At 42.9% G+C, this 27,104-nt stretch overlaps 1 protein-coding gene across 2 annotated transcripts; it reads right to left on the bottom strand.

The window, feature by feature from the left end:
* Positions 1 to 202: 202 nt before the first annotated feature.
* On the bottom strand, positions 203 to 23,806 carry exoc6 (exocyst complex component 6). Of its 2 annotated transcripts, XM_076149609.1 has the most exons (24): positions 23,662 to 23,806; positions 20,464 to 20,635; positions 19,292 to 19,339; positions 18,994 to 19,084; positions 18,208 to 18,253; positions 16,937 to 16,990; positions 16,655 to 16,805; positions 16,371 to 16,532; positions 15,861 to 15,929; positions 15,550 to 15,633; positions 15,106 to 15,152; positions 14,821 to 14,941; positions 13,891 to 13,962; positions 13,677 to 13,774; positions 13,380 to 13,485; positions 12,987 to 13,096; positions 12,778 to 12,889; positions 12,468 to 12,602; positions 12,001 to 12,180; positions 11,183 to 11,212; positions 9,081 to 9,222; positions 7,972 to 8,045; positions 3,439 to 3,551; positions 203 to 2,868 (listed from the first exon to the last, which is right to left on the bottom strand). In XM_076149609.1, exons 1-24 carry the CDS (start codon positions 23,757 to 23,759, stop codon positions 2,745 to 2,747), a joined length of 2,439 nt encoding a protein of 812 aa, XP_076005724.1. In that variant the 5' UTR covers positions 23,760 to 23,806; the 3' UTR covers positions 203 to 2,744. The 2 variants fall into 2 exon arrangements, with proteins under 2 accessions (XP_076005724.1, XP_076005725.1); XM_076149610.1 differs by lacking the exon at positions 11,183 to 11,212.
* Between the last annotated feature and the right edge of the window lie 3,298 nt (positions 23,807 to 27,104).

The following is a 27,104-nucleotide window of genomic DNA, read 5'->3' as shown; positions in this document are numbered from 1 at the left end:
GGTTTGGCTTTAGACATGCAGGAGATGCAGATCTGTGCAATCTGATGCTAGGGGGTCCAATAACACAGCCCCACTTAGTTAAGAGTTAAGATCACAGGGCTGACGACTCTGTGGACACTTTAGTTTGCATTATTTGTAAGATGTCCTGTTGTTTGGTACAACACCTAAATGCACACACCGAAGAAAATAGAAAAGCCACAGCCCAGTTCCAACCTGAATTTTATTGTTGTAATGTGGAGGAGCATGACAGCATCTGACTTTCCAAGTGCAGCCTTGACTCCAAGCAGGAAGCTGATCTAACAATCCAACATCCTTAGGAAATTGAATGGCTTTGCAGGAAGTTTTTCCACAACTTCAAGAAACTTTCCTTCATTTCACACCAAGAGCCACTTCCGGTCCTGGAACCACGTTTAAGCTCACACTCCAGAGTAGGAGCTCGAGTGGACAACCACGATTGATATAAATCTGCTTGTTTACGTTTGCTGAGAGGCAGAAATGGAAGCAGTGCAGAGAAGAAACAAGTAAAATGAAACACGACTTGAGGCAGTAACTGAAGCAGTAAGCAGTACCACACAATGGGTTCTATCCTGGGACACTTCACGTCTGCTTTAGAGACTCTGTGATGTCTTTGTAGCCTCTTTCACACAGAGGCTGAGGAATATTGGTGGAAAGGGAGTGAGGGCTCCTGTCTGGGCTTTGTGGGATTTGGTTTACACACACACACACACACACACACACACACACACAGCCACAGCTTTATCTGGTATTGTGTTTGCAGTCACACACATTCAGTCCAAAGCTTTGGCCCAATTGCAGCGTTTGAGTAACATTGGGGTCAAATGAAAAATCTCTCAAATCTTGGACTTGCACAATGTGATGCCAGAGGATGCCAACACCCATCTTTACGGCAATGGCTGTGTTTACCTTCACACAGACATGTTCCAGTGTTGATATTGGCAATGTTACTTGTACTCGTTGGCAATGTTACTTGGTGCTGTTTCCAGAATCAAACACAATGCTAACCCCTCAGTTAGCAGGTAAGTTTAGAAAAAGAAGGCTCTGTGTAAATGAGGCTTGTTGGAGACATTAGGCAACAGCACGGTCCCTCATGAAGCTGTAGCAGCGCTGACTTAACTCGATCTAATTTCCATAATTTTCACAGTGCTTGAATGGCTGTGGGAATTTGACCTGAAGGGACGACATAGTTCCTATAACAGATGGTTCCAGGTTTGGTTACGGATTTGGTTCTGATCTTTTGGTCAAGAAACATTTCATTGTTTTAACCTAAACCCTTGTCTAGAGGCTTAGTGTTCCTCTAATTTAACATTCCCCTGTCACTGAACAGGCTCGCAGAACACTCACACCACATACAACCATTCAAGTAGTGCTTACAGAGACCATTTCGTCACATGTTTACTCCCCGTGACAGCCATATGTCCTGCTGAAGTGTTCTTAAGAAAGAGTTCAAACATTGTGTCCGATGGGACCGATTTTAACCACTAACGTGTACATTGTGATGCGGGCAGGGGGGGCGGGCGGGGGCAAAGCCACCAAGGAGCAGGAAACCTCCACTTTTCTCATGAACATCAGTCTTTCTAGACGTCATCATCCATCCGTCTTCCATCCATCCCCTTAGCAACACTGAACACGCAACACCGACATAGACAACAAGGCTTGAAGTATTGGGACAATGAGATCAATTTGTTGTTGTTAATTCGTCATACCCACAATGCCTATTCTGAAGGTTGGTTGGCAGAGATAGATAGGTACTTTATTCGTCCTTTTGGGGGAAATACAGCAGGAATGACTTCATCCATGTTTAAGGCTGAAGTGAAGCAGTGAACACTTCAGTACGTCAAACAAATCTGCCTGTCAGATCAGCTGATGGTGTCTGAAACCCCCAATCTGGTGTGTGTGCATCACTACCTCCATCAGTTTGATGTTTACCAGCACATTAACACATATTTGGATTATACTGTGATCAAGCAATAAATAATTTCTTTCCATGTCACAGTTAAATGGAAATCAGCTCAAATTTACTCAGAGCAACATACAAAGAGATTCTACCATTTGACCTTCAATCACGGTACAGACAATGAATTTGAATATATAATGTGCATGTAAACAACCCTGTGTCACAACCGGAATACCTTGGAAGGACAAACCATCTGAAAGTGTGTGCCATTTATTTGTTATTATCTGCCAGAACTGAAGAAGCCTTTTGGGATGAGAGGAGAAACGTCTTTAAGCCTTTACCAGCGAGATTTGACCTCCCTTGTGGTGGTGCCATTTACTTGAGCTCATTGTCCCAGTACGCCCGGCCCTCACATCGTTTGCTGTGCCGCTCTCCCTCTCCAGCACTCTCACAAACGTACAAAAGATAATTTGTCTTATCATAACCATTAAAAATACATTAAAAACATTTGTATGCTTCGGTAAACTGTATGTGTTATTTACATGAGAATTTCAATCGGTAAGGAGATGGTGTGTGTTTGTGTGTGTATGTATGCCAAGAGTTGTTCCCTGCATGCCCTCTACAGAGTGTATTGCTGTGCCTTTATGTGACGTGTCTGCTGTGTGTGCAGCTACAGTATATTTAAGTTGTCCCTTTCGTTTGTGTGCACACGTCATGTATAAACAATATGCGTGTGCATGTTGACAGTTCAATGTAGCAATTAGTATGTATTGTATGACTTTCCTCTGTATATATCTTGGTGTGTGTGTGTGTGTGTGTGTGTCTGTGTTTAGGACATTCCATTGACAAGGCTCCTCAACTGTTTGACCACAGTCTCTATCAGCTTCTGTTTGTCTCTGTCATTCTTCCTGAACTGAGAGAAGATGTTGTTCTTCTTATTGGTGTCCTTCATTCTGGAGAGAGAGAGAGAGGGGGAGAGAGTTATCAAGACAAGGAAAACAGAATACATACAGCCTTAGCATATCTATTACAGTTTGTCAAAGTCTGTCCACTTCTAAAGGCCTCAACATACTTCAAGAAATGGATGTAAAGAGATTATCTGAAGAGACGCCTAACTGTACAGTGCAGGAAAGGTGAAGCAAGTGAAGGTGGGTTAAAGCACATAGAAGCAGTGAAAAGCAGCACATACCCCCTGTAGACTCTGCACAGGAACACAGATCAGCAGGAAAGAGAGGAGAAGGAGGAAAGGTCAAACCACAAAACCACAGCAGACGTATTTACACGTTAGGCATTGAGGTGTTGTATGCGTCTTCTGCTAATACTCCAGGTTATCTAAAAGCTGTTGCAGACGGAAGGATCTGCCTTGTTGTTCCCCTAAGTTCCTCACTATCTCCCCATCAGTAACAGGCCTTTAATGTTGTCCGAGTATCCCCTGGATCCTGAAGGAACACGTTCGTCCACTCGTTCGAGTACCGACACACACATTTCTCCTCTAGCAGTGTGTACACATCACATGCACTCACTTTTCCAGAAGAGCCAGGGCTGTGGCCGGGTTCACCCTCAGGTATTTGGAGGTTGGCTGGCCGTAGTCTGCCAGGTAGGTCGACCAGTCCCACACCATGAACAGGTCCAGGAGCTACACAACACAGAACACACAATCAAGATGTTTGACCATGCATACATATTTAGTTAGAGGGCTAAGAGTTTTTATAGGACAGCTGGACAGTGGGTGAATTGGAGCAAGTGAGGATGTTCTAAATGTATTTCGAGGATTCTCTTTGAAAACTGTGTCACTTAACAAAAAGTTAATGTAACTATACTTCAAAACCAGAGTTTGTGGGTTGCAAGTATAATGTTCCTTTGGTTGAGTGGCTCAGGGTCAGACCCCTTTAAACCCAGGACAGAAGCAGGGTCAGATGTATAAAAGGTAAGCACACGTTTATAAGTCACTATGTCACTCTGAAAAGAGCGAGAGAGAGAGAGTGAGAGTGAGGGTGACCGAGAGTGTGAGAGTGACAGGCCTCAGAGAGAATAAGGGTGATGGGTTTCTGCTAAATGACGAGTGTCGAGTGTGAGCAGAAACATTTAAAATGATCCCCCCCCAACGACCCCTAGTTAACCTGACGGAGATTATCCCCCCCCCACAACCACACATAGTGTATGCTAATGGTCATAGGGTGAAACAGCTGGGTGTTTGGGTCATGTTGAAAGAGCAGTGAAAGAACAGCTTAGTGATAATAGCATTATTCAGCCGAGTGAAAGACAGAGAGGCTTAGCTACAATCCCATTATTCTCACCTGGAGCTCAGAGACATCAACAGGCACGATGACCAATCGGCAATCAGCAGTAACTAAACACGAACTGACTGACTTCTGTTATATTAAAGTATACTGTAGCTTCTATAAATATAAACAGCCACACTGAGGAGTTTTGAAACCCAATTTCTATATAAGGGGTCATCTACAATCACCTATCATCGACTCTGTCCTCAAAGGCAGTGAACACACAGAGAGAGAGAGAGAGAGTCTGATTGGGCGTGTCCGTATGGGGTTTGCAGGGCAGTGTGGGTTTCCCTCCAGTGTTCCTTGTGTGTGTTAACTGTGTAACACTCTGAGTTTAGGGTGTACTGTGCCTCTCATACAATGAATAGGCGCCACCCTGCCCAGGATAAGCAATTATAGAGGAATAAATAATACAAGGTGTCTCTGCTCCTTTTCACGTTCCAGTGAGAAACCTTTCCCCTGGAGGGCGTCACGCATGGGAGATTAACAATGATCTCTCCCTTTCCTTCCTCCTGTCCCCCTCATCCAGGGTCAGCAAATAACCAGTAGTTGAGGGTAAATCCCTTTACGCCTTTAGGTAGTGTGTGATCCAGTTTATTAAAGTTATAACACACTTCAATTAGAGTCACACCATTCCATTGATCCATTTCAGAGATGTTCCCAGGCCAGATGGGATATGCTGAATATTCTGAGCCTGCCCTGGGGTTTCCTCGCATTTGATTCGATTCCCAAACATCTTCAGCTAGTTCCTTTCAATGCCAAGGCGCAGAAGTTCCAACTTTGAGCTCCCTCCTGATGTCCAAGTCTCTCCCTCACTCACTCAGCGAGAGAGAGAGAGAGAGAGAGAGAGAGAGACTCAAGAGCGGTTCCATATTTGAAAAACAACAACAAGGGACCGCCAAAGGCATGAATGCACATTGCCAGCCATTCTCAGATATATTTCATTTTAAGGGAGCATGATTACTTCTCTCTGCTGGAAGCATTTACTGCATTAAGTGTTGAGTTTTGACCAGACACACATTTTTTCCCATTATTGTTTGGGATTTTTAAGAGCAGGCAGATTAGATCAAGTCAATCAATCATCTGTTTGCCAGTGGAGAAGAGGGAGAAAGACGAGATGGGATGATGTCAGTACAGCTGGAAAACTACTTCTTCTTTGCTAAAGGGATCCACCGGCAGCATCCTATCATCACAGACATGTTGACAAAGTGATAAGCTTGACAAAGTGATAAGCTAGGTCTTATCCATGCAATAAACCCAAATCATGTTATCATCTATAAAGAAATATCTATGAAGACACCTCAGAGAGAACAATCAGCTTTTGGCTGAGATACGCTGTGGACCTGTGGACCCTATGTCAACATCAGAGTGGCTACGCTACTGCTCACAGACGGACGGGACTGAGGCACCTTCAAAGTTCCTACTCCTACTTGGATTCATGTTTGTGAGAGGTGAACATAAGAGTCAAATCGTGCGCAAATGGTTGTTGTGAAACTCAATGGTATCATCTGTGCATATAATGAGACAATAAGGCGGCAGGGTGGTGCTGTGAAATCCCAGAAACCCCTCTCTCCTTCCCTTCACACACTTTTGAGACTTTAATTTGAACATCTCCCTTTGGATTCCATTGTCCAAATGACTGCTATTGTTTGGTATAAAGGTGTTGTAATGGGAGACGTGCCCATTGATGTGTGCTCCTGTGACTCCTGTTCATTATGGTCCAGTGGTGTGGAAAGGGTAACAAGGTATGATGAGGTGATTTTCAAATCTAGGATTTCACACTAAATAAATAAAAAAGATGTATTTCTAGACTTTCTACACTGTTAAACGGCGCAACTTCTATTTAAGTTATCTTCCCTTCTTAGTGTAATATGGTAGAAACGTTGTGACACAGTAACATTGGGCTAGCAAGCGCACGCCGGATTTGACGATAACCGCCCTGATAAAAGGCAACAAATACAGGAATTCACAAGGAACGAATGTGAATGTCAAGTGTGTGCGTGTCTCATTTGCGGTGCGAATGCGTCTGTGGAGCGCCACTTGACCAAAGTCCACAGCAACTTTTCAGGGGACTTTCCGGCAGCTAGCAGGGCGTCATGTGTCGTTCGCCAATAAGCCGGCTCAAAAAGCCGGCTCTTTCAGGTGAACAATGGGAGCCGGTTCCGGTCCGAGTGCCGTTTTTATTTTTTCCTGCAACTAAATATAAGACAGAATGATAGGATGGACTTCTCTGTGCCATGAACACCGGGAAGACTGAATGTCTGTACTGTTGTGCCGTTCACGTGAAGGCTTTCAATCCAGTGTATGTTCTTCCAAACAGGAAAACACTCAAAAAAAACATTCCAAAACTGTACGACATAGTAGTAAACTATTTTAATTCCTCATAAAAATAGTACCACGCTCTCCGTCATCTCACCAACATCAGAACAGACTGAATGCATGTGAAGTACAGAGAATGGGAACTACAGGGAATTCCCTGAATTACAGGGAATGTGAAGGGAAATTGTGACAGTGATATGTGGACAGAAAGAAAATGTGAAACATGAAAGGTATAGAATTGGTAAAATAGTAAAATAAGTAAGTAATAATATAAAGAAAATAACAATTTTGTTTTGTTTTCTATGAGATGAATATGATGTGAATTTATTAGTGTGAGCTTGACACTGAAAATGTATACAGAAAAAAACAAGCTTATGTTGCTGAATTGAAGTGTTGGATATCAACATTTTGTAAATGTTCACACAAAAAAAAAAAAACTCTTATTCAGCTGGTTTGGGTGGAGAATCAGCCATGTGGATAAATGTTACTAATAATGTAAAACATGGGTAGCTCTCTGACACTTTTATTTTGTCAAAGTAGCTCTCAGAGACAAAAAGGTTGGAGACCCCTGCTGTACAATAACCATAACACCACCACCAAAAACAGCCTCCATTATGTCTTTAAATGCTTTTTTTAGTGCATTATTTGCACCAAAATATTGACTTCCAATTCCTCTGCTTACACACAACAAGAATCCAACAACCCCTGTGTGACCTTACCCTACTGAAGTCGCTCACATCCCCCCGACCTCAGGCTAGGATTAATACGTCAACCAACCAGGGAACAAGGACACATCGTCTCTAATGACTTGCTTCACACAAAACCAAACTCCTCGGCCGATAAATAATTAAAATCAAAACATAATGCCGGTCCCAGGTGCTGCCACTGAAAGCCACCAAACACACCTTTATACCCGTACCACCGCCTATTACTTATTTAGGATTCGTAGACTCTGAAGACGCATCAATTGTAAAAAACCTTGGAGCTTTGCCACCTTCCTTTTGTAGCACATTTAAAAAGTCATTGGACATAGTCTGGTGGTCTGGACTTGTTGATGCAGAGGCATGCGTTCACCTCAGGCTCAGATTAACCAGTTAGCACCGCCGCCACAACTTAATGACTCCTACAAACACTTAAAATACCACTGGTGTTTACTATAGAGGGATTTGAATGCCTGAGAGGGAGAGGGAGAGACAGAGAGGGAGAGAGAGACAGAGACAGAGAGGGAGAGAGAGCCAGAGAATGAGAGAGAGAAACAGTGTGAGAGAGAGAAGGAAAGGGAGAGAGAGTGAGAGACAGAGTGAGAGAGAGAGAGATTGTACAGCACTTGTAAAATACTAATAAATACTATAAACACTATATATTTTTCCTATATAGTTTTAGTTGTTTTATTTTTATCTCCTTTGTACTGCCAGCATACAGTGAGAGGTTGATGAGCTCAGCCGGAGGGTTTACCTGGCGCAGATCGATGAAGGCCAGCTGGAGTGTGTCTCCTTGGAAGCCAGGGACTGGTTCTGAGCTGGCAAACACTGGAAACAAACAACGTAGATGTTTTCAAGGTGACTTAATGATGGAGAGAATACCTGAAAAGATGGATCTCAGACATAAAAGAACATTAATGACACTGTGTTGCTAAATGATAGTGTCGCACTAATATGTCCAAATATGAATTGTGGTTGGTACATAAATTCCAAACAAATGTGGTCAAGCAAACTTGTTAAATTACAATATGAATTACCAAGCAGCAACATGAAGAAACTGCAAATCTAAAACGCTTTGGTGTGTGCAAACCACTCACAACAGCAGATTATAACCATACTTAGATTAGTCTAATCCCTGGTGCCCCCTGGTGGTACTATTCTGCAGCGGATCAAAATGAAATTACAATCACAATGAAAGCAGTAAAGTAAATTCATCACAGTAAATTCTGTAATTCTGAAGATTTATTTCTGGAAAGAGCACACTATTCTTGAAGTTTACTCTATTCTATTATTAGTCTAGTGGTGTTAAGTTATCGTGTTACTGTGGTATCCACCTGTGGTAATGTGTGTAGTAATAGTAAATGTTTTGTTTGAGGGTTAAGTGTAAAAAGGTATTATTTGTGTGATCTCGTCGAGTCTACTGATATTTTCCATATCAGGGTGAACACAAGTGTGCCACACGTGTCATGTCAATTATAAATGGTGATTCTTCTTTGAGCCCTGCCTTTGAATGAAAGCATCGCTTCTTCCACAGTGAAGTCAATGGATTCCCTGGACTGAGAGCCGTGACGAGACGACGCAGAAGAAGAAGAAGAAGAAGAAGCCAGAATTCACCGGCATCAGAGGCACATTGGAACGCGGCACAAAGGAAATATGAGATAGTCTCGTGGCATTCTTGTAGTTCCGTGGGTCATTTGACTTAGTGCTGAACTTTGTTTGACCCGGAAGAGAGAACACACACACACACACACACACACACACACACACACACACACACACACACACACACACACACACACACACACACACACACACACACACACACACGCGATGAGGTAGATCACAAGAATACTGAATACTCACGTTCACATTGGATGACATCTAAGTTGAATTGCTGAATGGCCCCCATGCTGATCTGTTTGAGTTCAGTGTCCAGCAGCATCTGCATCAGCGACGTGGACAGATGCTTACAGGCAGACATGCATGCCGTTTGGGCCACTTTACCCTGCAGAGAGATGGATAGGGAGGAAGAGAGGATAAGAAAGGGTGACGGGGGGAGAAACGGGAATAGCAAGAAATAAGAAAAAGTGTGGAGGAAGCATGAGAACGGGAGGGCGGATAGAGGAGGATGACATGGCAGAGACAGAGAGAGAGGTAGCACGAGGTCATTGGTAGAGGTGAAAAGGGATCAGGTGAAGGGGTCAGTGGTTTCAGAAGGGTTAGGAAGGACGTATGAGTAGGGGAGGGTGCAGAAAGGTGAACAGGGAATGAAGTTGATAGAGTTCAAAAGAGAAATCATTGAAATTGTGACATTAGATGAAATGGTCGAGAGTAGGTTGAAGATAAAGAAGGAAATGGGTATGAACAAAACAAAAACATTATTAGGCGTTAGCTGTTACTTCCACTTGGAAACCCTCAATGAACACAATCCAGCTGAAAATATTCATATCTATTGATCTATCGTCTAGCCCCCACATATCAAATCAAGGTCAAAAAGGCTGCAGTCAGGCAGGTCGCAATCCAATACCGGTGAAAGAGCACAGAAGGCGCACACATGCAGGCACAGCACCACAAGGCCCTACAAACCACTCTACACAACCTCCATCTCTACTGCGTCACACACACACACATCAAACACGAACCGTGAGCATTTCAAATACTTGAGGCGTTACCGATTTAGCTCATTTTGGAAATTAAACCGTTTTGTCTTTTTTTAAAACATACCTCGAGTGTTTGAAAAAGTTGACAATCACTGCATTTACATACACTTTTGTTTGAAGTGCATGTAAATGTACTGAGTGACTTTGGATGGGTCAGTAAAGTGTGGTTAGCATCTGCAGTGAAAACTAAAAGATAACAATGACAACTCTCAATTCTAAAGACGCTCATGCAACATTTATTTTTTTTTTTTTTTAGAGATAAAGCAAGTTAAGGGGACAAACTTTTAAAACTACAGTGATAAATCAGTGATGCCTGTAATCACAAGTCTGTCAGTCAACAAAAAAAAAATCCATGGGTTAAGTTTTATTCTGGAATATAGTGAAGAAACTTGATTTAAGAAAGGAAATCTATGTCTTAGGGTTCTCTGGTACTGCAACTAGCAAGGGTCAAAACAAGGACAGTTCAGAGTGTTTCCACCCCAAAAAAACGAAGTGCTGTGTGCCACTCACTGACTGGAACAAGACACCTATGTGGCTACTATCACCTCACATCACTGGAATCTATCTTCGTCCCTATATGAATCTAGAAAATCGACAATGTGTATGGGCAGTGGTGGACTCAAGATTCCTATCATACGCATGCATACACATTCCCAAGCACTGTATAAAAGAAAAAGACACCAAAACAAACATTACACAAAATACCGTCTTCTGGAAAAAGAATACTGGCAAAATATTTCAAGATTTTCTTTTCTAAACCACTTCAGTACAGTTTGACAGCCATTAAGGCATCTAAAGCTTAAAGACCCTGCACAGTTTCACATACCGTTCAAGTATACTGGCTGATTAAACCTAAGACACAAACAACTGAACAAAATCATGTTCACTAGATTCCAGTCAATGTTTGTTGTGACATTATTTTGATAGCTGATAAAAATGGTGTAGGGTCTTCTGCTATCCTATCGGGACAAGCAGGGAGAGGTAAATTCTCAAGCATGGACTGCACAGCCCACCAGAAGAAGAAAATGGAATCATAATCAGTGAAAACACCCCCCAAAGGCTGTGCAGGACCTTTAAGCTGCTTTGGAGCCGACTTCGGCATTCAGCTACGATGGCTGTCACCGAGATGGACTTCAAACAACGGCTAAAAAAGGTGATGGAGGGACATGACAAAACAAAACAAAAGCCCGAGGTTGTGATTACCCAGTAGCTCCACACCCTAGCATAAGCATGCGTTTACATTTCCCCCTCTGCCTGAAGAAGTGTGGCAGCTCGGCGACATAACAGCCAGGCAGGGATACTTACCGACATCGACGCATGGTCATTGTTGTTATTCTGAGCAGAGTCACCATCAAACCAATCAAAACAGATAGAGGGGAGGGAAAGAGGGAGGAAAGGAGAGGAAAAGAAGTATGGCAACAATAAATGGACAGGAGGAGGTTTCTTATGTTAAGCTAGAAAAAATCTGGCATGCTTGACAGAGGTCAAATTAATCGAGGATTTCAATTGGTACAAAAGCAAAAACAATGACAAAGCTGTACATTACAAGGGGTTGAATTGGGATGTAGGAGAAATGCTTGAAATATCAAAGAGCAAAAGAACTGGAAATCAGTGAAGACTTGCATAAAGGATGCTGGAAAGACGAGCAGGCGGGGAAAGAACGTTTTGGCAGTCTGTAGCTGCCGAAAACACACAAACCCTTTACTATCATCAAACGCTTTGTGCCATCACAGTTCTGGATGACCCGTCTGAACCACTGTGGTCAGAGGGAGTGTGCTTTCAAACTCAATACATGGCTCGTCAGAGGTAATGTGAGATCATGCAGAGGATAGTTTGTGATTAACATGTAACAGGTGTTGTTAAGCATGCAGAGGTACAGATCCCCCGCATGAGATTTGCTCACTACAGATTGACATTCACTATGAAACACAATTGCCTTCATTAACGGCATTTTACTTAAATGGGTGTGTGTCCAGAATACAGCTCAGAAAATAGTGAAGCAGTCATCAACAACGTTTCAATAAAGGCAACACTTAAAATGAAGATGACAGCCCACAATTCCCAGTAAAAGGACGGTCAAGGTAACGGGGGTCAGGGAGTAAAGTGGAGTTTGTCCAACTCACCGGCAGATGTGTGAAGACCTGGAAAGTGGAGCGCAGGAAGTTAATGAGGTCCATGAGGTATCCAGAGGCACGGCCGTCTGACTCGGACATGCCCCACTCATAGTCTGCGAGCTGGATGAACTCGTCGATCTTCTGGTTGAGTTTGGTGTAGATCTCTCCTTCTGCAGCGTGACGAGCATCCTAGAGACAGTGATTGTTAGTCATTAGCATTTTTCTTTTTCTTATATGTTTTATAACAGTAAGGACAAACCCTATCTGTACGGATGTGGATAGACCCAGGTGAATTTTGAATTACAATTCTATGACTTACAGCAACACCATCAGACTGACGAGTACCAAAACTGAACTGGTTCCTTCCACAGATCATGACTTACCTGTCCACCAAGTTTCATTGAAGTGTGTCAATAATTTGTTGAGATACCCTAACTAAAAGACATTCAAACACAAAGGAAAACATGATGTGGTACCTTGAAAGTGGACAAGCCATAGAGTCTCGTGGTGTGAACCGTTTCAGGAGACACATTTGTGATGTTTGTGATGAATTCCTCCAGATACCTGCAGGCCTGCTCCAGGTGGGTTGTGTTAATGATGATCTGCACCAGCTTACAACAAGGAGAAGGGTCATGTTTTAGGAAACTCCCTGACTGAACCCTTTCGATGTATCATTTAAAACAGAAATTAGTAGCAGAACTATCAATAACTCGACATGTATCTAAATATGCTTTACAGAAATCTGGGAGTGTTGCTGTTGGTTAGTAGCAGCAGCAGCGTTCCTACCTCAGTCAATCCTATGTGAGGTTTCTTGATGAGGTTCTGCAGACAGCCGCTGAGGGTTCTTGTCAGCAGCAGGTTGGTCGACTTTCGCAACATATCGTCAATCTCTGTTGAACTGAATAAAAGATTCAAAACATTTCTAAGATTTGAAACTAGAAAGAAGGAAATGCTAGTTATGTGGGATTGTGTGTGTTTGTGTGTGTGACACCAACCTGCGGTGTAGTGACTCTGAGAACTTGAGGCTGGCATAAATGAACTCTTTGACCTGTATGTAGATCTGAGGAACAGACTGGGACATTGGCAACTTCTTAGGAAAGTCCTGCTGCTCTCACACACACACAAACGATAAAGACAAAAAGAAAATAGAGGTTATTCTGTGCATATTGGTTGTCATGTAGATCTACCTAAACTTTGGAAAATTAACACGGGTTTACATTGCACTTGCAGACAGCTGCACACACTCTTCCGTTTGGGGTTAACTCCATGTTCAACAGAAGAGGGGAACTTCTCAAAAACTCTGAATATGTCCGTGGCGAGTACATACAGGTGTCTCGACTCGAGTGTGTCTGTAAATTGTGTGCGTCCGCGGTACCTGAACTTCCTACCTTCTCTATATCTGCATCGTGGAAGGGAAAGCGGCTGAGTACCAGTTTATACTCCTCCTCTGTGTCTACTGGGATGGGACTGTAGTTATCCAACTCAAAGATCTCCCTATGAAAAATAAAAGAAACACAAAAGGGCTCAAACCCACAACAATAAAAGTTACGTTCTGTCTTTTATTAAAGATGACAACATAAATGTGATTTCTTTTGCCTTGTATTTATTAGGGAACATGTATTCAAAAGTACAAAATAAAGCCAGTAATAATAATTCATTTCTCCCATATTGACATCAAAGCCCACCTGAAAACCAGTGACCACTTCTTCAGCAGAGTTTCATTGTACTGGTCCCGGATTTCAAACAGCAGGTCAAAAAGTCTATTCACTGGGAAGCCATAACCCTATGTTCATATACATAAACACACACACACACACAATCAGTAACACGTAAAATCACAAGCTGTTAACATTAGATACTGACTGGAACATACAAGTACATGAGACCGCAGCAACCAACCTGAAGCGTATCCGCGAAGATGACAATGAGGTTCTTCAGCTCCAGGACCAAGTCTGGGTCATCACAGTATGACTGGAAACCACAACAGGTAAACACTTATTATAATAATAAAAAATAACTAGCAACAATCACAGGGTATTAGCATATTAAAGCAGTAACCATTGAACAGAAAATCCCATGCGCTGATGTGTATACACTGACATTGAGCAGATTGGATGTTACACTATAAGCCGTTTGTTCATAAACACAACATAAATCTCTCTACGTATTTGTGTATATCAGGAAACTCTGTTCAAATGGTAACAAAGACTTCATCCAGCATCATCCCTGAACAGCGGTCCGCAGTCTGAAGAGATGTCTGTGGTGGCCTGGCAGAGAGATCGGAGGCCGAGAGGAGAGACCGAGGGGCTTTTGTCAAACCCCCTTACCCCACGCTGTGCGGCCCATTCTAGGACCTGTTAGCATAATCCTCCGAGTGATTTACAACTGACTGGAGCACAGTGGTGAGGAATATGCCTTCTTAATCTGCTGTTATTGTTGCAATCTGTCTCTCATTAAGGTCCCAATGAGCCTTTTCTTTGACTGAATGCGTATGTGTGTTTTGACCTCTTCTCGGTAGGTAAGTGACTGACATCATTAGTCTTTGTGAGTGCAGTGACCTCCGCAGTATTGTGTGTGTGTGTGTGTGTGTGTGTGTGTGTGTGTGTGTGTGTGTGTGTGTGTGTGTGTGTGTGTGTGTGTGTGTGTGTGTGTGTGTGTGTGTGTGGCTCTGGGATGACTCGCTGAATGGAGCTTCTTCCACAATAAATAGATCCACAGCAGGCTCTACTACCTCTATTAACTCTCAACAGACTCTTTAGCATTTTGAGTTGTCTCCCTGCTGGCGATGCGTGTGTGTGTCTGTGTGTGTGTGTGACTGTGTGTGCCTACAGAATGTGTTCGAAGCACAGCGATGATCTTGGCCAGGGCCATGTTCCACAGTTCGTCGGTGAAAGCTCTGGTCACCAGCCCCTGTGTGGCATGTAGGATATGGTCCTCCACAACAAAAAACCTGACAGCACAGACAAAAAGAAAACAAACATATACTGTACCTAATTCTATTCATGTTCACCTTCCAACAAGTAACAGGTGAACACATTCAGAAAAAAATACAGAGAAATGGCAAAAACTCTCTACTGTGACAGTGAAGTCGGAAATGTTGGAGGATTCTCTCACCCTACGATCTGATTGAAGTATCTTCTGTAGCCTTCCACTGTCTCATGCTGGAGAAACAAACACACACACACACACACACACACAGAGCCATGTTAACAGACATAAGGGGGTGTATAAAATGAACCTATTGACATTTAAATTGTGTCTGAATTAATAGGATGCATCAGTTGAAGGTGTAATTCTCAGGCCACTTACATCATAAGTCACTTTATTAGACTACTGCATTAAGGAGGATCTCTCAAATGTGGCAGAGAAATAAGGCTTTGAATGAATTTGGAAGACAAGCGATATTATCTTTGCCAGAAACAAATCAATAATTGGCAGTGTGTTGTTTTAAAGATAATACCATTTATTTCGTCCATAATACAATGAAGATGTATGACTTAAAAAGCGTCCCGTGTGTTTGTTTGTGTGTGTGTCTGAGCATGCATCCTTGCTGCTCACCATGTTAGCATGTGGTTGCAGTACAAGCCGAGCCTGTTTTTTCCTCTGTTTCCTGTAGTAGTTCTCAAATGTTTCTCGGTCTCCCTGCAGGCAAACAGAACAAACAAGAGACGATCAACGAGGCGGGAATATCATCCCAAAGTCAATAACTCCTCTCGGTAAGGACAGCAACTATCCCCCCTTCCCATCTTTCCATTTGCACAGCACCACAGCGCCACTCGGTGGACATCGAGGTTATGGTCTTCATTTCAGGGGAACCTGGTCTTTATCGCAGGTGTAAGGAAATCAGATCATGTGTGTGCAAAACTTACCAGCACAGTGTAGATGTGTAAACACCTGTAGACGGGTGAGAAGTCCACCAGGTCCTGTGCTGTAAGAACCTGTCCAACACAGAGGAAGACACAGGATTAGTGTATAAGGTGTCTGCATCTCAAACGTTCATTCAGAGGGCTGATTATAAAGCAATGTGTTTTGTTTGTTTTGTCTCAACACTCTCGCTGGTTGAGCAGAGAAGCTCTTGCAATGTCCTATAACATTTATCAAATTAAGGAAAAGCCACATTGCCTAGGTGTGAAACAGAACAACTGAATGGTCAGCTCCCATTTGCTCCACTCTGGTCACACACATGTGCAATTAGAAGAGAAACCCCTTTGGCAAACACCTTTGACCAATAAAAGCCTTACGCGTCTGCACATAAAACACCCTAACGCCCAGCTGGTGCTTTGTTGGTTGAACCCAAACAGACAAGCAGCAGCAAAGGGAAAATGACTTGTCGTGTTGGGAAACTACTGCCCAATGAAACACCCACGCAGATTGTTTACCTCTTCGTCGCCTTCCTCCTCATCTCCTGTGACCTCATCCACCATGAGGCCATTATGAGTATGAGGGTGTGTTCGTCCATTGAGGCAGAATACAGGTTTGTCGTAGTGGCCCGTACTGGCCTGCCTGGCTACCGCACTGTTAAAGGTTCTATGTTGCTGTGCCTAGAGGGACAACAAACAAAGAATAAAAGAATAAAAATAAGTGTTTGAGGGCATTAAAGGCAGGTTGTTGTGTTACAGAGATGGACTGGATGCATCAAAGTGTGTGCGTGTGTATTGCATACTTGTTTCATGGCAGTTTCTCCCACTTTATCAGAGTGTTTCCTGATGCTCTCCAGGAAGTCCTTCAGGTCCGACATAGAAATCTCCTTTATCTCCTCTCTGAGTCTGGGCAGGTTTTCGGCCATGATTTGACAGAACCTGTAGTGACTGACCCTGCAGCGGAAAAACATTTAAATTAAGTGCTTTTGTTTACTTATTAGACAGTGTGATCACCTTCTCTCGTGGCATCTCTGTGTCTTTCTATGCTGATGATACCCTTGCTCTACTTGTCTTTGTAGGCCTACCTGGGGATGTAGACCTTCTCTAGCTGTTCCATGGTTTTTAAAGCGGCATAGTATCTGGAGAGACAAACAGCACAACCTTTGTTAAGATGCAATCAACACTATGCTCCACCTCTTCAAAACTGGTCTCCAAACATTTAAATTTACACTGATGGAAAATACTTTAAGTCTCCCATTGGATAGGCTGGAACCGGCAAATACTTCGGTGTTTTCAGATTTTCTGTGTAATTGAAGGATGAGGGTATGAAAGTAGATTGTAAATATGGCATACTGTATATGAATGGTGTCTTCCTATAGGTTCTGGTACTCGTGGTTATATTTTATTGTAAAATGCCCCTTCTGCATCATTTGTGATGAAGATATTGTGTTCTTTCATAATAAGCGCACAATACTGAGGGTTCAGCCTTGGGTCAATGTGCTGAGCTCCCATCATTAGGCTGAAGAAAGGGCTGGGAAGGGATCTAATTGGTTGGTCAGTGAGTGTAAAATGCATTGGATACACATGAACAGAAGAGAGTTTCATAAATTTCGACAGTGGAAAGGTTTGTCAGTGTGCGGCGCGGCCGGATGGGGGTCACAAAGGCCTAAGACACAGTAAGTGGCATAACTTCAATCGGAGTCTGAATTGAGCAACAATGCATAGACATACTTTGTAGATAATGGTGGCGTGTCACAGTGACGGCGTTTAGGCCATGTCATTACTGCTTAAAGAAGACTCCACACACACAAATCCTTTCCCAAATGAGCACAAGGTAGCCAGCATTGGTCTAATAGCCTGCAGTTGGCTGTGGGCCACGGCAGGGCTGTAGTACGGAGGTCTTGCTGTGAACAAGGGCACACTGAGGGTCAATTGTCCTGCCAGTGAATGGCCTCTTCCTTTGGCAGACAGTAATGAACAAGAAAGGGTAATTATTTTCCAGTCCAAAGTGAACTCTCCTAATCTCTTTTTACAGATCGGCGTGTAAGTATCGGCTGCACGGACCAAACACGAAGTTTGTCAGCTAAAAGGTTAATCAAACTTGTGCAGCGGCGGACAGAAATTAGGTAGCCTAGTAGCCAAAGCAGAAGTTGCTTAAAAAGGTGAAAGTTGCTTTTACAGAGATAGTGTGTTCCGTTGGTGAGCTTTGTGTCTCTTGCTCCGATGACTGTGCAGTAAAAATTGATTTGAATGAAAAGAACAATTGACACGGTTTGGTGGAACTCTAATTCACTAAATACCAATGTTTCTATTTTCATACCACATATGGTGATGTAATGATTTGTAAAATGGATACCTTTTGGATTCCAGCTGCTCCTTCAGTTTGCTGTACATTTCCAGCACTGTAAAGAAAGGATAGGACATAGATTTCACGCTGGATCAATTGGAGGGCTGAAAGGTTTCAACATTTCACTCACATTTGCTCCAAAAACAATTGGAACAGAGAACCCACGTGATCTAGAATAGTAATATACCAAACTACTCCAACAGCAGCACCGTACAGAGTGTTTCCCAAAAGAAAGGTAAGTCTCTTTGTCACCGCACAAAGTGGCAGATCTCAGCAATAATGTGAACTCAGCCTCACTGTCAAAACACCCACTGCACCACAACCAGTTGAGGACCCTCTCCTCCATAGGTGACACAACTGAGTGAGCTCACAGATTAAAGACCAAGAGTTGGAGGGTCCTGATATCGTACAAGACCTCATACCTCCTGGTTCTAAGTCCAAGAGCCCTCAGCTTAACAACAACAACCCTCCTGGGACTCAGGAAACATCCTCATGAAGACCAGAGCAGTTGCTTCATTGTCCTCGGGGTCGGGTACAGTTCAACTATCAGGAACAGGCAGGGGTCGACAATGGCATCTTCTACACGCTCCACTGGAGCCATGAACTGGAACTGAACTTGGAGAGAAGACGGTGGATGCCTCCTTTTCTGACCTAGATTACCGACTATCTGACAGGAAGATATGCTGTTGTGGTACTTAAATTACAGGCAGATCATTATGTATGTTTTTACACCCATGTTATCTTTTTTGAAGTTGCCAAGTAACTGTGACAATGACCGAGAAGCAGCTGGGCTACCTGGAATACAGAGCTGGAGCTTCTCCACAGTAGTGGCCATGTTCCTCTGCTGGATCCGACAGCGAATCACGTCTTCTGTTTGAGCCGTCACCTGACAAGTCAAGGAAAACAAGAGGGATTCGTCATTGTTCTCATGTGTAGAGTGTGTAAAATATTGTCAAAACATAAATGAGTGACTCCAGATACTGTATGCGAAGGGTGTAGCATCATGCCAAGGGCAGCAAGTATTGAGTGAAATAAATGTGACATCAGTTTCTTGGTTTAAATGTTATTTTGGGATATGGATATGTGTCCTTACCTCTCTGCCAGCTTCTTGTAACCTTCGATTTGTGTCCGTCACTTGGCCCTTTTAAAAGAGAGAAAAGCTTCAGTTTTTATTGCCTCAGTTGCGACATATTTTTCCATTTCAAAATTCCACATCGGTAATACCTTTCCACTTGTTGGGCTGAAAGTTGTGTATGCTTAAAGGTGAGATCAGAGGGGTGAATGTGGATGTTCGGCCATCTTTGTTGTAGTTTGAGCATAGAATCTAATTGCCTCTCACTGCAGCAGGTGCAGAAACCTATGCATTTCGCCGGTAGTATTGAGAAATCTTATAATATGACCGACATTAAATGAAATGTGGTCAGGGTAGAGGTGGTCAATTGTGTAGAATGGGAAGGGTTCGGAGAGACAAAGCACTAATGCTGAGGAGACATGCCCTCTGTTTTCCATCTCTAACTCCCCTGCAGCTGCTCAGCCTTGTAATCAGCTCATTGTCCATGAAAGGGCAAGGACAAAGGCGGGCAAATTCAGATTAACCAGGCAGCGGGGACCTGAACCCATAACCAGGGAACTGGGCCTTTCATGCGGTTTAATGGCTTGTGACAGGCTCTTTCTCACAGATTCAGTGACAAACTTCTCGATTCTGGATGGAGATTTTTGAACTCTCGGCTCTTGTCAAACGGCTGACAACCATGACCCAATTGACCACTGAGCTTGCTGATGACAATCCTTTCAATAAACAAGCTTTCCAAAACCAGGGCTTTGCCAGTGCTGGCTACATAATCACTCCTTTTATATTCATTCAGCAATGGTATCAGAGCAAGGAAATCACCCCACCAAATTTCTCGGTAAAGCAACAACATGCTTAGAATTTTGTTGGGGAGGGGGCGGGGAGTGGTTCACTCAGTTTCCTCATTAAACACCGCAGGACTCAAAAGTACCTTTCCTGTTGTCTTACCTGTTACCTGTTCACGCAGGTTGCATGAACCTCACAACCTGCCATTGTACCAGAAGATTGTCCCCAGCTGGAGGGTTTAGGATTTAACATTTTGTTGGATTTACATAATTTTCCATCTCTCCCTCCCCTGATCTGACTACATGCGAGGATTCAAGGGTAAGTGGTCTGCAAAGGGGCCATACAAACGTTCAATAACTTGTAGACCAAACTGTTCCGGTTCCAGCCATCTTTACACAAACCTCACTTACCATCAGTTTCTCTGCATCAGCACGGACTTTGAGGAGCTCGGTGATGGCATCTACGAAGCCTTGGTGGTGGAAATTGCACATTTTCTCAATCTCGCGGTCATGGTTCCTTATCCTGGCATCCAGCTTGTCCATGAAACGCTTATGGGCATTGGGAAGGTCATCGTAAACTGACCTGAGACGGAGCAACAGGGAGAACAGGTTTGAAGGAACAGAAGGAGGAGAGGACAGGGCAGGGGCCGGGTAAAGAGGAAAAGGAAGAAAATAAAGAGAACAGTTAATCATTGAATGTTAAAGGGAAACTTATGAACTTCATCACATTATCAAACATGTTGTGATTGGAATTTGGACTCTAGGACCCTATATAATACCTTTGATTCAGTGATGCAAAGATACTGAACAAATCACACACACACAAATAATCAGCTTTAAAGTATCAATCAATTGGAAGTAAACAATAAATACAGTGTGAACGTGAATACATAACAACCTCAATGTGTATAAAGAAGGCCACATTAACATATTATAAAGACATACAACGAATTCATCAGCAATGAACAATGAATAAAATAAAAACAATAGACACGGCACAGCAGCGGCCTCTACAGTCTGTCATGAGGACTACATACTGGCCCATGCCCAGTCATTTTACCTGGACTAACAGCGTCATCTAGTGGACATATGGTAAACTGTTATGTTTAGGAATAACACCAAAGTCACACCAAAGGACTGATACTAGTTCAAATGTTATCTAGAGCTTATCGAGAGAACTTGAAGGCGCTTTTAGGCCAATAACTACTTGAAAGTGATAAGAATTTATAGATCACATGATTAAGTTTTTTGTTGTAAAATATCTCAATTGACAGCTATTTGGCGTGAACATGAGTAGTAGTTAACGCGGCTACACACACACACACACAGTCATTCCACCTTCAGTGAGAAGTCTGCTCTTCTCAGGTTACAGTGTTTGTGTAGTTTGCGTGTGATTGCATATCGGACCATGACTGGTAAATATCACTCTATTTAGAATCTGCCTTAGCTTTGTTTGACCAGCTGTCTGAGGATCTGCTGGCCACGTACAGTCAGGTTATCACAGTTTTATTAATGCAAACAGCTATGCCATTTAAAGTGGCATTTGACATAAATGCCTCAGCAGATGAAGAGCAGGCAGTTTTTGCAAGTGGAAAAATAGTATTGTTTTTACTCGCTAATATACTGTAATCTGCAGCCAAAGTGTGTAACTGAAATGTATGCTTGTAGAGATATAGAAATCAGTCTGTTATCATGTTTCCAGTCTGTAACATTTCAACGGCAACATTTCACTTTGCGACAGAATGATCCACGTGCAACCATTACGTGTTTGTGCCTCTGAAGACTCAAATAATATAAGGGGCAGAGAATTACATTACTGACTGTAATGCAATACACTGTTGTGAATGACTCATCATTTCGATGAATCAATATGGATGAATGCCTGATGAAACAGCTGAAATCTGCTTGTTTCGACATTGGGCCTTAGCTATCTACGTATTTTGTGGCTACGATCATGACCTGAGAACTTGAAATTCCTCTTTCCTCAGAAAAATGGGCCCCACAGCAAAACCATAATGAAGAACAAACAAGTCCATGTGTTATCAGCCTTAATCATTACAGTCATTTAGTCTATACAAATGGACAGACATTCTCCTTGTATTGTTTGGTAATCATTGTGTGTGGGATCACCTAATATTTCATAACAAACCCATTTCATAGCATTCACAGCCTGCGATTTCAGAGCTTTCAGACACTAGGCAGTACGTTTTATGCAGGAGACGTTGATAATCTTCTGATTTCATTGTGGCCTGCACAGATTCAGGACTCCCTGTGCAAGATGCAGTAAAGCAACCCCAAGACATCTAAAATACTAATAATCTGCTTGAAATGACCACAATCCCAGTTATTCTGCCAATAATATTGTCCTGGCCATTTTCATCTATTTTAATATCTAAAATAATATGTTAAATATGGAATAAAGAATGGTGGATCAGTTTAAACTTATTTCAGAGAAAATTGTGTTGTTGTACTGCTTTTTAATGAAATTGTAGCAACACTTGTAACCACATCTGCACATGTTTATGTCTGTAAAGGTCGTTTTGTAGATGCTTCCTGTTTGTTAATCACAACACGGAGGAAGAAGGCATTGTATTTTCATTTCATACTGTATACAGGTGATTGTGAGTTCAATTTGGCTTTTGAATTCCATAAAATATAGTTATAACGAATTCCATACGCTATGTGAGGAATAAATGTCAATAGGAGACTCAGCTTGGGAACAGAAGGGTCGCCGGTTCGAGTCCCCGTATGAACCAAGAAAGTGGAGAGTTATCAGTTTGCCTCCAGGGCGCTGCCGAGGCGCCCTTGAGCAAGTCACCGAATCCCCAACAGGGCACCGCATCATGTGTGTGAACGACAGTGCTGAAAGAAAGCAACTTGAATCTAGCTCTAGGGCACATGTTCCAGGTTTCCTCAAGAATGTCACAACACACCCGATGCCTCCAGGCATGACTGAGTAATGGTGACTGGTTCATCTGTTACTTTCGTCTCTAACTTGACAGGTAGCTTGTCATGACATTTATTACGGCCTTTGAAGCTAGGACACGGAATGGAGCGGGCGCTATTGATGTTACGCTTATGGAAGAAACCAGAGGAAACCTTTACATGTTTAACCGCTATCAAGCTACAAAGCTACATCCAGAAGCACCCAACGACTCATCCGCTACGACACAGCCGAATGTCCGCACATAACCCCGGCTGACGAGACAGCTAACACCGCCTGGAAGCTAACGTTAAGGAACTGTGGAGTCCTGCAGTCACACCCACTCACGATATTTACACTTTTGACAGGCCAACGGTCAGCCATCACGCGCACACACACACACACAAACACACCAAGAAACACCGGACAATTGCGTCTTTACCGGCGTTGCGTAAACAGAACGGAACATTTGTAAACGTTAGCCTGCGTGCTAACTAGCAGAAGAGGAACCTGCCAATATTCAATACATGTCATAATGTTGCTAGGCTAGCTTCCAGGCTAAAAGTGCTACGTTAGCCGGTGCTAAAGTCGCTAGCTCGCTCTTGAACAAAAGGTCTGACAGTGTTGAACCAAACATGGACGCATCATGACAGCTATGGCGACTCGGGTTAGCGTTCGTCACCTACCTGAGAGTGGGGCCGACACACGCCGTGTCCGTGCTCTCTATTTCCTGCAGAATCCGCTCGTGCTCCGTTATACACTCCAGAGTTTCAATATCCGCCATGATTGTTGTGTGTGTGCGTTAAGGATAAAGTACACACTGCTGCAGCATCACGGGGCAGTATGAGGACATGACGACAGGGGGCGTAGTTTGACCCGCACGTTTGCACTTAGATAGATGGATCAGGGGTCTTCAACGTTTCTCAGGCCAAGGACCCCCAAACTGATGGAGAGATGGAGCAGGGACCCCCTACTATATATATTGTATAAAATTTTGTTCTATTTATATCAAACTGGGCCTAGAGCCATGTATAAACATAGCTACCCTGTTATTGTGCATTCAATTCTAAGCTATTCAAGCCAGTGACGTGTGGTGAGGTTCGTGGCTGGGGAGGCACTGACTCTTTAAAAGTCAGATTAACAAATATATGAATTCAACAGAGTAGCATAAATTCACACCATTCAACTGATCGCTTGCACATTGACTACTGGTTATGTTTCATATCCAATATCAGCATTCTTTACACACATATAGGTACATATTTGGCCAAAGAAGAACAAAAATGTATAGCAGCTCAGAGAGAGTGCATTTGCTCTGCTGCAACCTCCGTGTGTTCTTAATTTGCCATCACAATTCCACAATTCATACTCATTCAATACAAATGAAAGGATATACAGTCCACAACAAAAACACAAATGTAGTTTTATTCTTTACAATAACTTCATTCTTTTCTTATCTTGCTTTATATCATTTGTTTATTTATTGTGAAAAAGAGGCTGGTTTTTCATTTTTGTTGTGGACTGTACAGCAGTGAGTGTATGCATGTCTTACCTTTATGAAGTCCATTCGCCTATCCTTCTGGACAAACATTTCTAGGACTTTGGTGTAAAAGTCATAGTTTTAAAAGTCTCTCTGTCTCAATGGAGATTACTGCTAGGAATGAAAGTCGTGATGCGGTGCACTTGACTTTCTCTACCTGACTTTTTTAGCTACCCACAATGCCACACACACAGAGACACACACAGACACACAGACACACAGACACACACACAGACACACACACACACACAGACACACAGACACACACACACACACACACACACACACTCGCCCCCCTCAGTGAGGCAGAGGTACTGGCTGCCTCCCCTCCTGCTTTTTCACTGCAGCGTTATGTCATATCAGCAAGACTAGTAACAAGTCATGTATTTTTATGATTCATTAAAGATATTGTTTTAAGTAATTATAATTCCTGCATTCCATGTGTGCCAGTGCCAGGGGGAAAGCACTATTGCACACCCCCAAAACTTTAACCAGGGCATAATAATGTACTTAGAAGGACTGAGGCACATTGTTGCACTTCATCTGATCTGCATGCAATGTCCTCTGGCTTGCAGTGTTACCTGTTCTCAGTCACACGTGTTCAGGTGTAAGTACAGATGCAATAAGATAAAAAGATCCACCAACAAGTTGAAAATGTTACCCCAAACAGTGATACTAAAATACCTTTACCTTAAGGTGGTTCCTAGAGGCAATTCCACTGATTCGAGCTCTGCAAGAATATTTCCATAAGCCTTCTCCTCTTCTTTGTTCTCATCTTCACTTTGGCTGGAAGGCTCAGGTAAAGCGGCGTGCACCCTATCATTTGCCATTTCTGTTCTCAAGCTATTAGAATGAGGAGCACAGTGCAACCAGCATGCAACAGAGATGAGACCGGAAACAGTGTGTGTGTGTGTGTGTGTGTATTGCAAATTCCAGGGCACCTGCTGTGGTCAGCAGAAAAAGAAGGAGTTGCAGGAAAAAGATCCCTTGTGATTCATCGGACTTTGAGTTCAACAGATGAACTTCATGAGCTCGCTTGTTAAAGTCACCATTCAGAAACTTTGATGTGCTGTATTTGTTTGTTCTATTGATTACTTTGCATTAACATTACATTTTGCATTAACGTAATCTAACGTTTTTTTTTTTAAATAACACAGTCATTGTCAATAACACTTAACTAACCCTCATAACGCCAGTCAAATGATGTAAATGCAAGAGTGACCTTAAAGGAAATGGATAGAAACAGATGGCACCAGAGTACGGTCGCCTAATCCTCTGACATGACATGTGAAGTAACACAGCTCACCCTGTGCAGCCTACACTTTGTGCAGCCACTTTCTTTTTACTGCTATTCTTCTCAAAATGGATCGGCCCATTAGGAGTGTGGATGTAGTAGTCAACAATAAATAAACTCTTTACTTAAGGCCTGATTATGAGCTTCCTTATTATCCTGCCAAAATCAAGAAGTGGGTTTCTCTCTCTCTCTCTCTCTCTCTCTCTCTCTCTCTCTCTCTCTCTCTCTCACACACACACACACACACACACACACACACACACTCACACATACACACACATACACACACAGGCACAAAGCAGAAAAGGAAATGTGTCATAGTCGCAGGAACAGACACACAGATGGCACAACGTATCATACAATGGCAGAGAGCAAGACAGCCAAGCATATATACAGAGATATGGAATGACACAGATGAATGAGAGAGAGAGAGAGAGAGAGAGAGAGAGAGAGAGAGAGAGCTTGCTGGGTGTGTTGATATTTAGTGATTGGTGCTGTTGTGGCAATATTCATGTACCAGACACTCACCAGCTTTGCTTGCTGTCAAGGAAGGCAGGAATAATAAAATAAAAAATGCAAATCAACAGTCAGTAGTAATGGTGTTGCGTCAGAGAGAAGAGGATGGGAGGAAGGACAGACGAGAGAGAACAGGAAGGGAGGAAAGCTGCTGAGTGTGAGCTGTGGTATAATATTGGATTGGTGAACTGAAAGTCAAATCGAGTCAAATGTATGTGTGTAGCCCAATATACAAAATGCTTTACAGGTCCATAACAGCAGACTATCCCTGACAGCCCAGAGCAAAACTCCCCAAAACATTAATGTGTAAGGAAAAACACACAATGGCAACAGAGCGCATGTACACCAAGGGACAATATGACAGTCAAGAAGAAGAGAATAGAAACAGAAAGACAGAGACAGCTGCATAAATTCTAAAACAGTATTTGTGCTCCCCTTGGGGAATTAAATGCCTCTACTTTGCCTTTTGAATCATCTGGACCACATCCCTGGTTTTTGCCATGAGTGTCTCAGATCCAGGATGTCCTTTTGTGCTACATTGGTTGAGTGTAACTTACAATGGAGGTCAGCAGTTGTATAGCACAGCCTGTGCTCCGGACAGACACAGGAAGAACACAGGAAGCTGGTTGAGCAGGGACAGGAAGAGGACATGGGGAGGAAAATGGAGCAGTGAGCATTTCTCCCCCCTATGGCCCTGATCCATATGAAGAGTTCATCTGCAAAATCACATACATCTGTTTATGTAATGTTAAATATTGTGCACTGTTAGTAGCATGAAT

Source organism: Genypterus blacodes, unplaced genomic scaffold (assembly GCF_046128005.1).
Source record: "Genypterus blacodes isolate CSIRO-AG114 ecotype Tasmania unplaced genomic scaffold, CSIRO-AGI_Gbla_v1 ptg000046l_1, whole genome shotgun sequence".
Taxonomy (NCBI): domain Eukaryota; kingdom Metazoa; phylum Chordata; class Actinopteri; order Ophidiiformes; family Ophidiidae; genus Genypterus; species Genypterus blacodes.
This window is presented reverse-complemented; position numbering and strand designations above follow the sequence as displayed.